This window comes from Melozone crissalis, unplaced genomic scaffold (assembly GCF_028551555.1).
Source record: "Melozone crissalis strain CALT ecotype California unplaced genomic scaffold, PUWL_Pcris_2 ptg000027l_1, whole genome shotgun sequence".
In the NCBI taxonomy this organism is placed as follows: domain Eukaryota; kingdom Metazoa; phylum Chordata; class Aves; order Passeriformes; family Passerellidae; genus Melozone; species Melozone crissalis.
The window spans coordinates 36,810,545-36,829,187 of record NW_026535805.1 but is presented as its reverse complement, the minus strand read 5'-3'; the positions used below and the strand labels follow the sequence as shown (position 1 = coordinate 36,829,187).

Genomic DNA, 18,643 nt, shown 5'->3' with positions numbered 1-18,643 from the left:
TATAAGACTCTCCTTTTTGTGACCTGGGCTGTCAGGGTTCCTCTTTCTGTTTTCCTGTTGCTCTCATCTTTACATTTTGTACAGTCAGGATTTAGTGTCCTGTGATGGAAATCACTTCTGTTTTGCTTTTGACTTTGGTATGAGTTGGGTCAGATGACTTTGGAGACTGATTCTAGAGAAGTTGAGCATTTCATCTATGAACTCAGTGACTGCTGCTTGTCCTGGGGACATGGTCAGTGCTTGGGCTCTTGGGCCCAGGTGCCTGCTGCATGACTTGGTTTATAGCAAGAGTTTTGGTCAAGTACCTCAGTCACCACTGATGGTTCTTCTGTGCTCAAAGAGAAAGATGGGCATCTCTCTGTGTGGCAGGTGAGCAGGAAGATTTTCCACCATGCAAATATCAATATCTCAGGCACCACATAGGTGGGTTACATCTTGGCTGTTTTACACAGCTGTATGTTCAGCCTTCTTTTAGGCCTTACCCTGTGCTCTCTGGAAAGAAATACTGGATCAGCAGCCCCTCCCTCACTATTATCACAAATACTGTTATCACAAATAAATGAGGTTGGTGACGTCTAATTCTGTTAACAGGCTGATTTGCTAATGTAAATCTCTCTGAAATTGGGAAATTCTAACTCATAGACAAAAGTCCCTTGTTAATTCCTTGCCTTTTGTATGATCTAGTAGTGTCTCTAGCAGGGCACCTTCTAATCCTGTGGTGCAGAGGATTTGCTTTTCCCTCCTTAAAACATAACTCCAACTATGATTTACATATTTCTATTAAGCAACTGAGTAGACACTGAAAAAAATGCCCTTTTAGCAAAGTTTTAAATATTATTATTAAAAGACAAGCAAGAGACAGAGTGAAACAAAGCAGACCCCATAATTTTTTTGTCAGTCAGGAACAAGTTCATACTGAGTGGCCTTGGAGTTGGGAAAAGAAGAAGGAGCAGAAGATAACTAATGTCTGAGGCTACTGCTTTGGTTTAGCTTCTATTGCTGAAAGCTGAGCAGCACTTTTGCCCAGACTTCTGTGGTGAAAATGCCACAAAGTATTTTTCAGTAAAGCTCTGCTGTCATTTTTCAGTTTCAATGAACAAATTACAGGAGTGAGGTACATTATTGATCTCTAACATAAAGAAACTTTTTTTCTGTGGTCTTTAAGGAAGCTAGAGCCTTCAACTTTCTAGCATTTGTATTGCTTGGTTACAAAGTACTTCCCAGTTTGAGGAGATGCCAGAGATGCCCACAGAGTTATGCACACAAAGTAAAAGGGATGGACATCTCCAAGAGCTTTCCTTTTGCACAGAGAGAGGGATGTAAAGGTGTCTCAGGCTAGTTATTCATTGCTCAAAATTCCATGTAATTGTACTTCTTCTGGTGCATTCAGTCTTCCTGGAAATACATCCATCAGATAGAGCTGATATGTTAGCTATTCATGTTTGGAGGGAACAACTCTAATCTGTTTCTGCAGGATGTTTCTGAGCATGTTTCCTCTTAGGGTAGAGAGTTCAAAGGATTGGTGATCCAGCCCATAAATATGGTCTGTGTCCTGCACAAGGATATGGAATCCTGAATGCTCTTCAAAGGACAGGCATGGCTTTCACCAAGGAGTCTTTCTTAAGTTGTGTAGAATTTTCTAAGTCTACTAAACTATTCCTTTCCATCACTGTTTCAAACAAACCCTGACAGACCGGGGTAAATGAGGGTAAAGTAAACAGCAGCGTGCAGAGACCCTGTAACACTAATTGACCTTGTGCAGCGTTTATGCTCAATCAGTATAATTCAGTAGAAAGTCACAAGATAGCCATGAAATCGTTGTGCTAGTTCTTAACCACTGCTGATTAATGTCTTCTTCTCTCTCACTGATTAATTTTATGGGGTTTTGTTACCCTGGTGGGGATAGCACAACCTCAAATGATGTTGAGGAGCAAAGAAAATCTGTAAGACATCCTTGTAAGAGTATCTTTTTCCTCACTTTAGGGGAATAATCTGTAATATTTCTTATTGCAACTATTATGGAAAATGGAATGTGCTGCATCTCCATCTAAGCACCTCTGTGGTTGCTGGCTGCCGTGGGTCAAGGTGACATCTCCGTGGGCTGGAAATTTCCATTCAAAGGTTGCTTTGAGCAGTCCACATGCACAGAGATTACTCCTTGCAGAAGGACATGAAACCTTAAGTCTGAGTCTCAAACATGCAGGGACGAAAGAAACATTTCTCCAGACTACTTATACACATCCTTCTGTTTTCTAAGAGGCCAGAAGATGTTGGTCAGGAGGTTGCTTCCCCTGACTGGTAGATCTGTAGAACAGTTTATACAACTTTGTTGGAAAATCTTGAATATGGCCAATAAACCATAAGGTTTATTAAGCACAATGCTCCTTAGCTTCCTTCTCCCTGAAATATGTGTGGGGTTTTTTTTCCCTTTAAGCCCTGCATAAACTCAATTTTTCTTTCTTACCTCTAGCACTGTTAGTCTTAAATTTTTTGATATTTATCCTTATCTGTCTGCTCTTCAGTGCCAAAGGTAAGCTGAAGCCACTTTTAGTCCTCCGTACATGTTGCTGAAAGCAGCATACATAAGCTCAAGTAATGGATTTTGGAGGAAGTTTGCTGCTTCTATTGTAGTTTTTCCTCAGCTTTTATCTGTTCCAAGCTATGCTGCAGCCTTGTCTGCAGTCAGTTATCTGGACTTTTCTTTTTTACTGATTTAAATGTTTTTATTCTGATAAGCTGCACACTATAAAGGTTGGCATAAACAATTTTTTTTCCATTTACTAAGTAAAAACAGTCTTGGTCCTGTGCAAATAAAATCAGCTGTGTGCTTGAGGAATTGATCAGTTTTATCTGAGAGTCATATCTGCCTGTATTAACCAATGCAATGTCAAGATCAGAGCAAATTCAGTGTTAGTTCCCTCCTTAATTCAAGATAGACGTGGATGTGTGTAGTATCAAGAGGGAGTTCCTTTTGAGACTTCTGGGCTTAAGGACGCCAGACTAACAACTTTTGATTTGGCATCCAGAATGTCCAAATGGCTTTGAAATCCCAGCTGCAGGGCAATCCCAGTTAGAGGACAGAGGCTGAGCCTCTCCTGCCCACACATGCCAGATGTAGAAGAGCTGGTCCTCGGGGCTGTCACTCAAGACTTTCTGGAAAGGATCTGTTTTAAACAGTTTTAAAGAGCAGGAAATTGTCAAAGGCAGAAAGTAGCATCCAGAACACTAGGGAAAAAGGGTAGAGATCCCAACCTGGGTGGTAAGAGAGTTTTGGGAAGAAACATGGAGGAAGAATTGTTTTATGCTTGTCAACTTATTTGTTGCTATGTTCTCACTTATACTAGGCTCCTTGTCAAGAACCAGTGGTTCCATTGGCAGAATGGGTTTCTTCATCTTCTGTGGTCTATGCAATGTATATGAGTGCATGTGAAGCACTTTTGTCCTGTGATCAAGTAGCATTTCATGCTTGCTTTGACCCAAGTGTAAAGTGGGTACAAAGAGTGAGGTCTGGATATTGCCTGGTCTGGAAGACTCTTCCCTCTTGTAGAGGGAAGGACACAGAGCAGCAAGACTTAAGGAAAAGACAAGATCCTGTGAGCAGGAACGTCAAGGACAATAGCTTTAATGCCAAATTTGCAAATATATCCAGGAACATATTAAAGTTTATAAAAATCAGTGCTTGTCGGCAGTACAGAGAGGTAATCCTGTGCCTTGGGCTTAGGCCAGCTATGCAGAACAATTTCTGACAGCAAAATTATATTGCTTAGCTGATCAAAAAATATTTATATGGAGGAGTATCATCTATTTCCATATGCTTTCCCATACAGTGATTCTTGGTGACAGATGCAGCCCTGACCCCAAAACTCAAGGGGATGTAGGAATAGCACATTCCCCAATGTCTGCCTGCTCTGTATGCAAAGGTGGTTGAGGAGGAATAGAGGACTTCTAACTCTTCCTTGTAAAACTGTGTCTGATGATGATGCTTGTGACTTGCTTTCAATAGGCTGCCTTGCATCCTTGATCCCAATGTCCTTGATCAGTCATCAGGCTGATGTAAATCAAGCTGCCCATGTGCATCTTGAGCTGTAGAGAGTGTAAAATCTGAAACATTCTCATATAAATACAAACCTTTCTGACATCAGAAACAAAGAAAACAAAAGTGAAGTGCTTTGGCATTCAGTTGTTTAGAAACTGCTTTAAAATGACCCACATACACACACACCCACACACCACTTCCTAAAGGATTTGTTTGCAAGCCACTAATTAATTTCAGTGTCACAGACTGACTACAATTTAAAAATTTATTCCATCAGTGTGGAGCTATAATTCTAACAAACACCATTCAATTCATATTGCCATTTTTGGGTCCTAATAAGTGTTGAAAATACTAAATGTATCTAAATTTCATAGTCCTGCAAACTGTTATTATACTGGATTATGAAGAGAGTTCCACATATCAGTGAGGAAAGTAATTTCATTTTTTTTAGAGTGGTGGCATTTTTCAAAACTGAGAGCTGGGAAACTACTGAGTAATATGGACTACATGGCAAATATCTGACATTTTGACATTTATTTTCATCATATAGATGTTTAATCACAGGAATGGTTGAGATTAAATATTGCTAGTCCATTTAGCCTCCAATTTACTGAAAGACTTTGTATAGCTCAGTTCATTTTCAGATTAACTTTTGCATTCGTTTATTTGATGGCCTAGTGTGTTGGTGAACCAAGCTACACAGGTGATCAGTGGTGAATCAGGACACCCAAAAAGGATGACTTGAAACAGCTTGTGGAATAAATAAAGTGCAAATTAAGACAACTCTGAAATGCACTCATGTCCTGATATCACTATAAAAGGACTGACACATGAAATAAGGCAGGCTTCATGTAGTCCTCATTTGAATGCACTTGCTAAATACAAGGTGATAAATGTCACAGCTTATGCAACTGTCCAGTTTGTGCAAATGTCTGAATGACAGAAGCACTAAAGAATTGTTTCATGTACTACAAAGATGTGGATACTGAATGCTGTTAACATAGAATTGGGTAATGGTAACGATGTTTTAGCTTCCAGGGAAACACTATGTAAGAAGGAGAACAGTGGAATAATTTCAAATTGAGCATTGAAGATTATGGCCTGCAAAAGTTGCTCTTGGATATTAGTTGTGGTCACCCAAGAGCAAATGACGTACTTATAGTGTCAGAAATATCTCCTTGTCTTCCATTGTTGTATTACAAAATTAACTGTTGTCATTGCATCTTCAGATCCTATCTTGTTTGAAAATTTTCTCTGTTTTATTTATCCTGTTTTTAATAATTCTTCTAAAGAATATCAAATATTAATTTTCCATTTACTTTTTTTGAAAGCAAAGGATCCTGATATGTAGTTGTTTCCTTGGAAAGAAAACATCTGACCATCTTTTGACATCCCTAGAAATAGGAATCTGAACCCTCAGCTTCATGTCTCATTGTTTAGAAAGCAACAAGACAACACACAATATGTTAGAGATGAAATACAAAAGAATTATTGTGGATGCTTATAAGATATTTATCTGCTTATTCTTTCCATTTTGATGCAGTGAGTGTTGCAAAATAAGAGAGGTGCAAAACAGCGTGAAACTAGTGTCATAAGCATCAAAGTATGTGATATATCCGAGTGCTCTGTCATCTTTTGCACTCTATGAACTTGTATCTGAAGACTGAAAATAATTTGTGCTGGAAAATCACTAGCAATTTTAAATTCCTTTTACTGCTCTGATCTGGTTCTGCTATAAATTAAAGCTGTTCAAACCTGTCAAGATACACATCTGACAAAAATCGATGGCATGCTGAATTTGCAACAGAAGCAAAATTGGAGGAATTCAGAAATAGTTGTAGTACAACTTGTATTCTAAAATATCATTGCTTGTTTGTTTCTTCTCACTCAACAGAGCGCAGAGCAGATCAGTGCATTGTGCCGAAACTTCCAAGAAGTCCAAGCAAGCAATATGGAAGGACAGAAGGACAACCAGGATCCACCTCCACGACCACTGGCTCGCCACCTTTCTGATGCAGACAGACTGAGGAAAGTCATCCAAGAACTTATGGACACTGAGAAATCTTATGTCAAGGTACAAAAAACAAACTTGTTTTTGAGGCTGATTGTGACTTGTGGACAGTGTTAACATATTTCGATCTTGTCTTTACACAACCAGCCTTCCACAAGGGCCATAACCTACAAAGTTTCCTTATCTAATTGTTCCTGTTGCTTCTGGCAGACTTGCTCCTGCAGCTGAGGCTGTAGGATCTGATGGAGTAGCATTAATTGCAGTCAATTTATAGTTGTATTGGAGAGCAGTCATCTGTGGGGAGAAGATACCTGCAAACAAAAAGGGTTTTTCCAGGGGATGTCTCCCCAGTTTTCAAGATGAAGATAAATCTGGTAGAAGAACAGAATAGTCTCATACAAATGAGTATGTGGAAAATAGTGCATGATTATTTTTGAACCAGGAAAGCTAAGAGGCACAACTCCAGTGGGTTGTAGCATGACAGGGAAGTTATTCTGACTGATAAACCTGCAAATTGTTCAATGTATCTCTCTTCTTTTTATGAACGCTAAAATCACGTGACTGGCTGCCAAAGGAAACATAAAAACATCGATTTCATCGACCTCCAGCAAGAAGGCATCATCTCCTTTTCTCTATCTCAAAGCCTGTATTTACAGATGTCAGTACTTGCTGCAGTAATGTTTGTGGAGGAGAAAACACTTCATCCACCAGTGCACTGATATAGCCATATGCTGGACGCTCATTTATGTCCACCTGATATATCTTTTAGAGGAATCACTTGAACAAAGCATGACCATGGAGACCACTGATATACATGAAATTTTGCATCAGGAAAAATCGTGGCACGTTGCAATACTTGTTATGGCATTTTCAGGGAGCTGCTCATTATTCCTTCTACACAGAATTTCTGGTGTGTTTCTTCCCAGGGCTGGAGAGCCCTGTAGTGGGCCCCAGCTTTGCTGTCATGCTTTGGTGTGGGACAGTGAGTCTTCAAAAATGGTACTAGTTTTTTTTAAGAAGTGACTGACAAAGCCCTTGATCATACCTACCTGACAAAATAACTGAACACTTTAATAACTTGTAGGGTTTTAAAATGCTACACGTCCTTCTGAATATTACTACAGATGTTTAAATAAGTGGCTATTTATATTGTTTATGTAACATAAATAATTAAAACATTTATGCTGTTCATATGGATGGACTCATTCAAAAATAAACATCTGTAACAATTCTTCCTCATGCTAAGCTAAAATATAATTTGTTTTAATCAAGTTGTAAAGCCTTAAGGATGAAAAATAACATTCTGCTGAAATCACTTTGCCTCTAATTTAGCAGTAACTTCAGTGCTAATAATACGCAGGCTATTTTGTTACTGAAAAGGAATTGTATCTTTAGTTCATTCCCCAAACTTACCCCTATCTCAGTGTTGCCCCATAAAGAACAGTTTCCAAATGGTACAGAAAAAGTGAACAAATATTCTTTTTTGCAGGACTTGAGCTGCCTCTTCGAGCTATACTTGGAGCCCCTTCAAAAAGAAACCTTCCTTACTCAGGATGAGGTGAGGCAATATCTGAAAAAGGTCCTTGTCATTCTTTTATGGGCTAACACCTTGACACTTGGATTTTTTATTGCTGAGAGTGGGACAGAAAAAGCAAACAACAAAGATGTCAACAGGAATGACACCAGTCAGTGCCTTTCTCTCTGGTGTGCGCATCACTTCCTTTTCTTAAAGAGTAATTGTTTTTCTGAATTAACTGCTGAGAAACCTACATTTTTTGCATGGATTTTTGATAAAACCTGTTTGAAAAGTATTAACAATGACATTCCTAGCATTTGCAATTTCATTGTGTGTTGCATCTCCTTAGTCCACTGTTTTCAAAAGACCTTTTAGGTCCATGGAGTGCTGTACTTCATGGCCTGATGTTTTCCACAGATGGAGTCCTTGTTCGGCAGCCTGCCAGAAATGCTGGAATTCCAGAAGGTGTTTTTGGAGACCCTTGAAGATGGAATATCTTCCTCCTCAGATTTTAATACATTGGAAACACCATCTCAGTTCCGGGTAAATATTTCATCATTTCATACTTTGTAGTGTGCCTGCAAATGTTTGTGAAAATCTGGCTTTAAGAAGTTTCTGGCTCTTAGAAGTTTTGTAGGGTTGCTTTGAAGCTTTACTTTGGATTACAGAGTTCTGTTCAGCAATGAAGGGTTAGTGCTATTTTTCATGGTCTTATCTTCCTCCCCATGGCAAAATTTGCAATGTGGGAAAAGACAGAGTAGACTTGGAGTACACAATGTTTGGCAGTGTTTGTGAGGCAGAACTCCTTTGTAGAGAGTTTATTGTCACTGTGCTGAATTCTGCCCTGCCTGTGCTTTTCTGTGTTGTGCCCAACTAACCCTGAAGAGACTGGGAGCTTTTCTTGTTTAATGCCACATGAGTTTCCCATGTAGTGAGGTCCAAGAAGCAGGAATTGAATCGTAAATGGCTGCAGCACTACCCAGTACCTGCCCTGACTGGAGGAAGTGGATTCCCTGGCAATGGAGTCACTGGCTCAGGACTGAGCTGGCAGGCCTCCTGAACACTTGCTGCATTTTGTGGAGCAAACATTGATTAAAATAAGGGAGAGGGCTGATTTCCTCCTTCCTCACTACTCCTCTTTCTTATATTTGCTTTGGGAGGCATTTTTCTAAAAACCTCTTTTGTGATTCAGTCCCTCCCACATCTTCCCAACCTCCTCTTCATGCAAGAACATCAGAGGTGTCCTGTAATTACCACCTGCCTGAAAAAAGGAAAACAGCTGGAAAGCAATCCTGTATTTGTTTTACTCTGTCCCTTCTGGCTTTGGCACTTTTATGCCTTGCTTCCTATGGCTCCTGTTTTCTTCCCAGAACAACATAGTTATATGTCTGCTGATTTTTGTTCCTGTGCTGCCTGAAATATAAAGTAAAACAGAATACCTGCTCAGGAAGAAAGGAGAAAATTGCAGGCTGAACTCTACATTCAGCAAAATACAAAAATATCATCAAGTTACTACCAGTAGTATATTCATGTTATATACATATATATATGTATATGTATAGAAAGATAGCCGATAATTCACCATTGAGTCTGTTTGTTGTATGCCTGCATATATATGCCTGCAGGATTCTAGTAGTGAACTAATATTTTGATTGTGTTGATTTCAGAAATTGCTGTTTTCCCTTGGTGGCTCCTTTCTGTATTATGCTGACCACTTCAAACTGTACAGTGGCTTCTGTGCAAACCACATCAAAGTTCAGAAAGTTCTTGAGAGAGGTAATTTATTGTCTTCATTATTGTAATTTACTTGCATGAATTCAAACCGCAGTGAGCTACTGTTACAAATCTTGTCAACTTGCAGAGAATGTTGGATAAAATCAAGGAATAAATATTGGTACCAAACAAGGACTAATCAGGTATCTTTCAATAGGAAGATCTAAGATCACAGGTTCTGCTGAAGTATGGTATAGACCTGAAGAACAAGATTCCTTTTGTAACCTCCAGGCAGTAGCCTGGAGAGCTGTAGAAACACCTTCCACAACTTTGTGCTGTCTGCAGGCCCAGTCTCCAGAAAAGCAGCAACAAATGGTAGAATAAATCAGGAATAACTTCCTCTGCCATTCACTGCAATGCAATGGAAAAATTAGAGGAATAATCTCACCTTCATAAAATTGCTCTCTCAGCCCTTTTGAATGTTATTGGATGCAGGAAATTATAATGAAATTGACAGTATATGCTACTCTGTAAATCATCCATTGAAGAGGGCAAGAGTTTTGGTGCTGGGTTCAAATTGCCATTCCACGTTTTTCAATTATTGTAGCTTCCATGACTTTCATATTCAATTTTATTTTCTTTTTTTTTTTTTTAATCTAGCCAAAACAGATAGTGCCTTTAAGACCTTTCTGGATGCTCGAAATCCCACAAAGCAACATTCTTCCACACTGGAATCATATCTCATAAAGCCTGTTCAGAGAGTGCTGAAATATCCTCTGCTTTTAAAAGAGTTGGTGTCTCTGACAGACAACGAGAGTGAGGAGCATTATCATTTGACAGGTAACTTCTTTTCTTCTACAGGAATGAATGAGTTAAGTTTTATTTCCTGCCCTTTCTGAAGATACAGGTAGGCATTCTGGTTGATAGCACAGAACTTGTCAAAACCTAGAGAGAATTCCGTCACTCTCCTTAAAAGTATTAAGTAATTTTTTTGTTGTTGTTCCTTTAGCTAAAAGTCCTACTTGTTATGTCCAAGTCCCTTTGAGAAGTAGGTTTGGCAGATTTGCCATGGCAAGTAGGACTGGGATCTTTATCCTCATGCACAGGAGCATGTCAGGTCACAGTGTTGCCTTTTTTTTTTTCTTAACCCACTTGAGAAATACTGACCAAGGCTCCATCTTGTGGTTATTATTTAGCTCTTGAAATATGTCAAAAAGTTTAAGAGCACCACAGAAGGAAATATTTGTTGTTTGAGGTCCTTCTGTGACTCTTGTTTGTGTAGAAGAGATCTTTGTCAAATGTTTGCAGTCTCTCCCATGTGGAGAGACTTATCTGACATGCATTAGAGTTGATTGCTTTTCTAGGCTCACATGCCTGGGACTTCACCCTGGCAAATTCCAATTCAGGTCTGTCAGCACCTGGTGGATGAAAATCAAGAGATGTATTTTATGGATTGATTGTCATTTTCACAAAATGGATGTAGACAAAATACACTGTAGTAAAAACTCATGAGGATCTTACTGACTTCAAAAGAAGCTTCAAATATTGTTCCCTTTCCCAAACAAGCTGGGGCTGGGGACTTATTTGCAGGTCAGGATAGATGCCAAACTGCTAAAATTAAGAATTGATGAAACAAAGGATCCCTGTCCAATTCCATTCTGAATTAATACAAAAATCTAATGGAGCTAGTGACATTCTTGTTTGGAAAACATAATTTAAACAAAACCTGGCCACCAGCATTTAATATGTGCCGCCTATGAGGAACTTGTACAGGCTAACACTGTATTTCTTTGTCCATTGTGGGAGGAGACAAATGCAATTTGTTTCTCCTGAAGATCATTAGATAACTTATTCTAGGATGAGTGTAGATTACTCCAGAGGACTTAGTTGCCCTGTATCTACAAGATGCAAAATTTAACCATGGTACTATCATACTGCCATGGTACTATCATACACCCCCCAGCTTTGGGGGCTTGTCACTGGAATGCTTATTGCAGCCTTTTCAGCCACTTAAGACACTACATGAGCATTTTTCACTTACTCTGACCAGGAAGTTTTTCTTCTACTGTTGCTATGAGAAAGTATTGATACAGAGCTAGAATTCAGTTTGCCAAACTTTCAGAAGGCAACATCATTTTACATGCCTCAAGGGGAATTGAATTTAAAATGACCATATTTAGAAAATAAAAATGAATTACATAGCTGTGTATAAAATTTTTAAACCTTACAGAAGCATTGAAGGCAATGGAAAAAGTAGCAAGTCACATAAATGAGATGCAAAAGATTTATGAAGATTATGGCACTGTATTTGACCAACTGGTTGCAGAACAAAGTGGAACAGAGAAAGAGGTAAGAGAAAGAACAACATGTCACATTGACTCTTGAGGCATTATCCAGCTTGCTCTAGGGGCTTCCTCTCTTCCTCAGGTAATTTGGAGAACTTACTTCCACTGGGCTTGCTCCATTCTCCTTTAATATTTTGACTTCTGTTTTGTATCTGCCTGTCAAATTTCTTTCTGTCAGTAGGTTATGGTAAAGTTCACAGACAGCTGCCAGAACTGCATTCTGGACTGACAGGAATTGCATGCAGGAGTAGATATAGTTCTCAGCAGGAAAAACTCTCTTGTCAAAACATTGCAGAGATTACCCATGCCCCAAGGCATTCAGATTTTATGCTATTGAGTTCTTAAGCTCTTAACATATTTTTTCACCCGTATAAATGAAAATGGCAATTTGAAGGATTTCACATTAAGGTCTGTTATTCTCATTCTCTGCACTTCCAGTGCTGAGGCATCCATGGGTATTCGTCAGAGCAAAACCCATTAGTTATACAGACTGTGTGCAGTCATCTCCCAGAACTGGGGCAGCAAGGCCTCAACTCAGCCATTTACATCAAACAATTACTAAGCAGATCAAATCTGTAAAGTCGGATATCAGATATGAGAGATGTTATCTCAGTCGTTTCATTTCCTGCTAGTAAAAGTCAAATTGTCCCTGTTGACTACCTGGTTTCTCATCATTTATGGGGAAACAAAACTTGACAGCCTTTGATATTCTTCAGCATTATATTGTGTCCCACAGAAGAAAGGAGCCTCAGAGTACAAGGCCTCCATTAATTCTGCCATTGGTAGTGTCATTAATACTAATTACTCTATAGAAATTAAAGATATCTACAGCTAATAAATCAGGCAGTTCATAACTGGCTGTATGGAAATGTAAGATTATCAGATCAGCTTAGTATTCTTCTAAGTTATTAATAGTAAGAACTTCTACCCAGCTTTTGTAACTTAGGGGCCATTACTTTGTATATTTGTAACCTGTTTTAAAAAAAGGGATTACTCATACTTTTCCTGCTGTAGTGAAGATCTCTTTTTATACATAGAGTAAATAAAGAAAACATAGATCCTTAAAGTTATCACTGTATACTAAAATGCAGCACTGATGTAGATATTTATACTGTTTATTTATTTTACTTACTGTTATAATTTAATCCAGGTGACAGAGCTTTCAATGGGAGAACTTCTGATGCACTCTACAGTTACCTGGCTGAATCCTTTTCCCTCGCTGGGCAAAGCAAGGAAAGACCTTGAACTTACAGTGTTTGGTAAGTGCCTTTCTTAAGGACTCTGTGCTTTCAAATCTGAAGATGGCCACATTAGATCTCCTCCCAGGATAAAAGCCCCAAACTCCATTCCCGGCAGTCACGTGATAGGTAGGGTGGATTTATATGTGAAAAAATGCATACTTGTGTTTTCCTAACATGAAAAAACTTTCTATTTATTTGCTTGCTTGTACTGTTTGCTCTGTGAGCCACCCTCAGCTGCTGTCTTGCCTATATTTAAACTATGGAAGATTTTCAAGAGGCAATATTAGAGTCTTCAGAACAATCTGTTAAATGAGGCTTTCAAAGGAGGCTTGTGGGAAAATCATGATTTATTCCACTCTTGTGAATTCAGACTAACTTCTGCTTTACAGCTACAGTACTGACATCCCCATCCAGATTATTTTAACCTGAAACTTGATGTGGAAATGACAGCATACAAATAAGAGTCCATTTCTTAAAAAAAAAAAACAGATTATTTTAATACTTCAGTGGATAAACACCTTCAGAAGAACTCCAGGTTAATGTCAGACAGGTTTCTCTTTCTCAGGGTACTCCTTTCCTGGGAAGCATGGTTAGGGAAGGGGATGCTCCAAACAGAAGAACAACCTGTTGAACTGCACGAAGTACAGACTGTGTCCTCTCCTGCTACAGGCCCTTCGCTCCACTTGAAAATGTCCACTGTCTACAGAAAGAAAATTTTTACATCTAACATACATCTTCTGTATTTGTTTATGTGAAGAGTTACAGAGGACAGATAGGTGGTTACTATCTAAATGTACAGAATGGCTTCATCCTAAACATTCAGAACAAAATTGGAGGGAAAAATACTGCCATTGCATGAAAGTGCAGAATGAAAATCCCAGTTGTCATCTCAGCACATGGCAAATGCTTTTCTGTGTTTGCTTATCTCATCCTTCACATTCCCATGACTATACTTCTCCAAGATAGTATTTTCACTGAATATTGTAATATTATGCATATAATTAACGGTTTTCATTTTATTTTTTTTCTTTTTCTTTTCAGTTTTTAAGAGGGCTGTAATACTGGTCTATAAGGAGAACTACAAACTGAAAAAGAAAATGGTAAGTCTGGTATCAGTGGAGATGGTGGATGTTCAGGATATTACTGCAATGTGAGGTGGACTATAACAGTTTTAAAGGGGGAGTTACTGAGGTGAAACACCCCTTTCACTTGCTAGGCTGGAGTTGTGGCTATCCTGCTAAAACAAATGCTCAGTATCTGTGTAGCAATAAATATTTTTTGTTATTTAGTAAGCAGCAGCATCATCTTCTGTGTGAGCCCCATGTTAAATTTATCAAGAGGAAAATGAAACATTGCTATGCAGAAATAACTAATTCTTCCAGATAGCATTTATGACAGCCTACCTTACCACAGGGTGCAGGTGAAAGACCTTTCTTTTATGGGCCCTAGATACTCCTGGAAGGAAAGGAAAAGGGGCATTATATACATAACCTTCTCTGCACCCACTTACAGACCTGAAATGTGGAAGCCAGGTAGCAAATTGTATGTTCCAAGTACCAGTGGTGATACACTGCACCATGCTCATTGTAACAGATGGAGGAGCTCTAAAAGTAGCAGCAGCAGCTACATGATTAATGTATTCTGCTAATCGACAGTCTGTATGTTCTTTCACAGGAAACTTCTTCCCTGGTAGTACTTATAGGCAAAGTTTTATTTTTATCAGTTAAAATCAAATGGCTTTTAAAAGTTGAAGCAATTATGAATTCCAAAGGTTGTGTCTATCACCATTTCAACTACATTTACAAGTTCATTTTAAGGTAGTGAAGGAAAGTTCAATCAATTTAGTTTTTCTTCAAAGATAGATTTTTAAGAGTAGTACAAAACACCACCACTTCTTCTACTTCTTAGAAATATCCTTTGTTTTCTTTTTACAGCCTACTAATGTTCGTGCTGCACATAATTATGGTGACTTGGATCCATTTAAATTTCGTTGGCTGATTCCTTTATCTGCTCTTCAAGTTCGACTGGGGAACACAGCAGGTAACTCTCTTGCAGTAAATACTTTAGGACTGAATGCTTTTCTGGAATTTTGTAATACTGCTTCTTCCAGATGTCTTTCTGAGCCTCTGGAAACAAGCAGGTGTAGAGAAAGTATTATCTGTCCACTGTTGTCTCTGCACTCAGGGGGTACAGGCTTGATACATTTATAGACTTTCTTAATTTGGTATGCTGACTTCTGTGCATTAAGGGAGATGTAACATGATGTGAAGGAATGACAGAATGGAAACTCCCAATAAAAGGCAGGGGGTTTACTGTAGTTGACATCTGATGACATGCTGGTGCTGTGTGTGTGCTGATCCTCATGTTTTTTCAAACAGCAGAAAGGTGACTGTAATTTGTGGTAGTAAAGGGCCATGGGTTTATTTTCAAGCTGATCTTTATAGTCCTGTCCACTTCTGTATGTTCTGTAAAGTCATAAGGTTTTTAGAGCACACCTGGGTGAAGGCCTGTTAAGGCTGTGGAAAACTTAGAGAAGCAGCAGGAATGGGGAAAGCATTTCTCTCCTAGAGAAACGTTATCAAAGACAGTGCTGGGCTGCCACAGCAAGGGAACTCTCTGGGGTTCCTTGGCTTCCCAAGCTTTCTCTTGGGTTCCACCTTGGGTGAGATCTTCTGTAGCTCCACACATGGCTGAATTAACACTGTCTTCTAGAGAGTCAGGAACTCTACCCTGGTCTTTCTAATGCCAAAGGTTTTGGGAAGTGTATGCAAAAGTAATGTTTCCTTCCGTGCACAGGAACAGAGAACAGCTGTATCTGGGAACTGATTCACACCAAGTCAGAACTAGAAGGCAGGCCAGAAACAGTTTTTCAGTTGTGCAGCAGGTAAGCTGGAGGTTGTATTTTACAAATCACATTAATGGCATTTAAAATAAAAAGAAAGTATTTTCTCCTATGTGACCTTTACATCAGCAGTTTCAAAGTGGAACTCTTTACTTGAAGCTAGGCACTATGCCAATCTTTAACTGCATAAAGTGTAACAAATTCAAATGGGTGAATTAAGTGTAGTGATCCAATGTCAGAAATCTGCAGATATATGAACATAAGCTCCAGTATGGGCAAAGTAACTAATTTAATCACTCTGAGCTGGTTAACAGAGATTACTTTCTCATAAAGACCACTTAAGGTTGTGATTCTCTCATACAGAAGCTACCTTTCAAGTAATTTTCTAAGAGGAAGCAACTAAGATCTCAAAACACAAGGTGTGTGAAATGTCTAGCACTGTTAAGATGTCCCTGCCCAGGGTGCAGAGGTTGGAACTTGATGATCTTTAATGTCCCTTCCCACCCAGAACATTCTATGATCTTATGATAGCTGTAAACCCACTACTAAAGCAAGCTTTTGAAATAAAACACTGCACTAAAGCCCATCAGCAGAAAGGTAGTGGGAACATTTTATCCCAGTGTCTTACTTCAGCAAGGAAATTAAGTTTTGTGTTTTCTTAAACTTGCAGTGATTCTGAGAACAAGACTAACATTGTGAAGGTCATCCGTTCTATTCTGCGGGAGAATTTCAGACGTCACATAAAATGTGAGCTACCACTGGAGAAAAAATGTAAAGATCGCCTCGTCCCACTTAAGAATCGTGTACCTGCAACAGCCAAACTGGGTAAGAAACACCTGCTCAAGTGAAAACTAAAGCATCCAGACTCTGGTGCTGGTAGGGCATTCACAATTATTACCATAGAGTGATCACAGAGTGACATGTGTCAGACCCACAAATCCCATTTCTTCTTTTTTTGGACTGGAGCAGGACTAGTTTCTCTACCTCTCAGTATGTGACAAGGGCTAGAGGAGATAAGCACACTGCAATGTGTCATTAGCTGTCTTCAGAGAAGACTTAATAACGCCCAAATTCATTTTGCTGGGAAGGAATAGACACCCTTTGCCATACAATATTAGCATTCTTTCCTCTGGGCTCCCTTTAGTAGCTCAGCCCTAATAGCATTTATAGCTGGAACAACAGGGAAGAGGCAGGGGGTCTTGGTTCTTTCAGTGCACTAAATCTGCATCCAAGCTGATACTGTAATTAAGTACAGGATTCAGACATTTTAGTTAAATGAGTAGTTACTAGTATTTCAAGTTCTCTATCAGATCAGTCCTCTGTAAAATCCTCTTAATGTCAGAGGATCTGGAAGAGTTCAGCTGCTGCCTACACCTGGGCCCTTCAGTGTTTGATGTGCCCAAGTCAATCTTTCTTTATGCAGAAGTGTGAGCATGACTACACTTTTTTGGAGGATTTGATATATATTACACATGAAGGAAAGCACAGAACCCTAGGATAGGTGTAATGAAAACTGTGACATGAGGAACACACTGTCGGTATCAGAGTGCTGACACATCTGACTTGGAATGACTATATCCACCATAACTGTAAGTGGGATATTAAGATAAAAGGTGTAACCAAATTTTTTTTTCTGAAAAAAATAAACCTGCATTTTTACTCTGCACAGCTTCCACAAGATCCTTGAAGTTACTAAAGAAGTCATCCAGCAGCGAGTGGAACAGTGACCAGGGGAAAGGCACCTTCCAGGACTCTGATGAGTGCAGCCTAAGCAGCAGCACCCAGAGCAGCAGCTGCCACACCTCTGAGAGCATCCAGGAGCCCAAAAATTCATCTCCCGATAAACATGCAGAGAGCACTGCATCTGACTTTTCTAATGTTCTTGTCAAAGAATCTGACATTCTCAGTGATGATGATGACGATGAGGACTATCGGAGCCTAAAGAAAGGCAGCCCTACAAAAGACATTGAAATACAGTTCCAGCGGCTGAAGATTTCAGAGGAACCCAGTGCTGACTCTGAACAGGATCAGGCTGCTGAAAATGAGGCAGAAGATGGCTTTCAGATAGCAGAGCATCCAAAGCTCGTGCGGGGCCATTTCTGCCCAGTGAAGAGAAAAGTAAACAGCACAAGGCGTAGCAGAGGAACTCTAATGGCAATGCAAGAACGTCACCAATCCCTTGACAGTCACTCTGATGCTGCAAACATGGATCTGAACTCTATTTTAGAGAGAGAATTTAGTGTCCAGAGTTTAACATCTGTAGTTAATGAGGACTGTTTTTATGAAGCTGTGGAGAGGCATGGAAAATCCTAGCTTAATATTAAAACATTCATTTGAAGTCCACATAAAATTCAACAAACATTTTGCTTTAAAACTAGTAAATTCATGGAAGCTGCAGGAAAACTACTATCTGATTTTGTGCACTAATACATTTTTGCTCAAAAACAGCTGTAAAGGATTCTTAAGTTATTTTAATTTATTGTGGATTAAAAATAGATTAAGTTGGCCCAGGTTTGTAAATTAGTTCATCCCTTTCAAGCATTTATTAAGACGATGTAGTGTTCTTGGGGATGGCCTCATTAATATTTTAAGTAATGTGGAAAAGGTGCTAGTGAGTGGCAGAAGGGTTTACAATGGAAAGTAGCATTGCAAACTGAAATGTTTAGTACCTTGGGCATTTTATTTCTTTGGTTTTCATGTTTGCTTTATTTAAAGCACAATTAAGTTATTTTAATGTGTTTTAGTGCACAACAGTGCAGAAGTTTCATTTTTGTATGTTTCAATGCTGTTTATACTTTATACATATGTGTAAATACAAAAACAAAGCTTGGCCTGTAATCTTTTATTTGACTGTATTTTTTATTTTCTCTATGAGCCTGTACAGTAAAAGACAAACAAGTATTGTACTTAGCCATGTTTTCTACTTTTTATTGTGCTGC

The 18,643-nt window shown here is 39.0% G+C and overlaps 1 protein-coding gene across 5 annotated transcripts in view; it reads left to right on the top strand.

Moving 5' to 3' along the window:
• Positions 1-18,547, top strand: part of TIAM2 (TIAM Rac1 associated GEF 2) — an 88,150-nt gene extending 69,603 nt beyond the window's left edge. For all 5 annotated transcript variants that reach the window (XM_054280321.1, XM_054280320.1, XM_054280319.1 and 2 more), the window contains 12 exons: positions 5,931-6,110; positions 7,537-7,605; positions 7,981-8,106; positions 9,231-9,339; positions 9,937-10,116; positions 11,507-11,625; positions 12,772-12,880; positions 13,904-13,962; positions 14,797-14,902; positions 15,659-15,746; positions 16,375-16,529; positions 17,374-18,547. In XM_054280321.1, the coding sequence (XP_054136296.1) occupies positions 5,931-6,110; positions 7,537-7,605; positions 7,981-8,106; positions 9,231-9,339; positions 9,937-10,116; positions 11,507-11,625; positions 12,772-12,880; positions 13,904-13,962; positions 14,797-14,902; positions 15,659-15,746; positions 16,375-16,529; positions 17,374-18,017 (1,944 nt within the window). In that variant the 3' untranslated portion in view covers positions 18,018-18,547. The remainder of the gene's footprint in view (positions 1-5,930; positions 6,111-7,536; positions 7,606-7,980; positions 8,107-9,230; positions 9,340-9,936; positions 10,117-11,506; positions 11,626-12,771; positions 12,881-13,903; positions 13,963-14,796; positions 14,903-15,658; positions 15,747-16,374; positions 16,530-17,373) is intronic.
• The last annotated feature ends 96 nt before the right edge of the window (positions 18,548-18,643 follow it).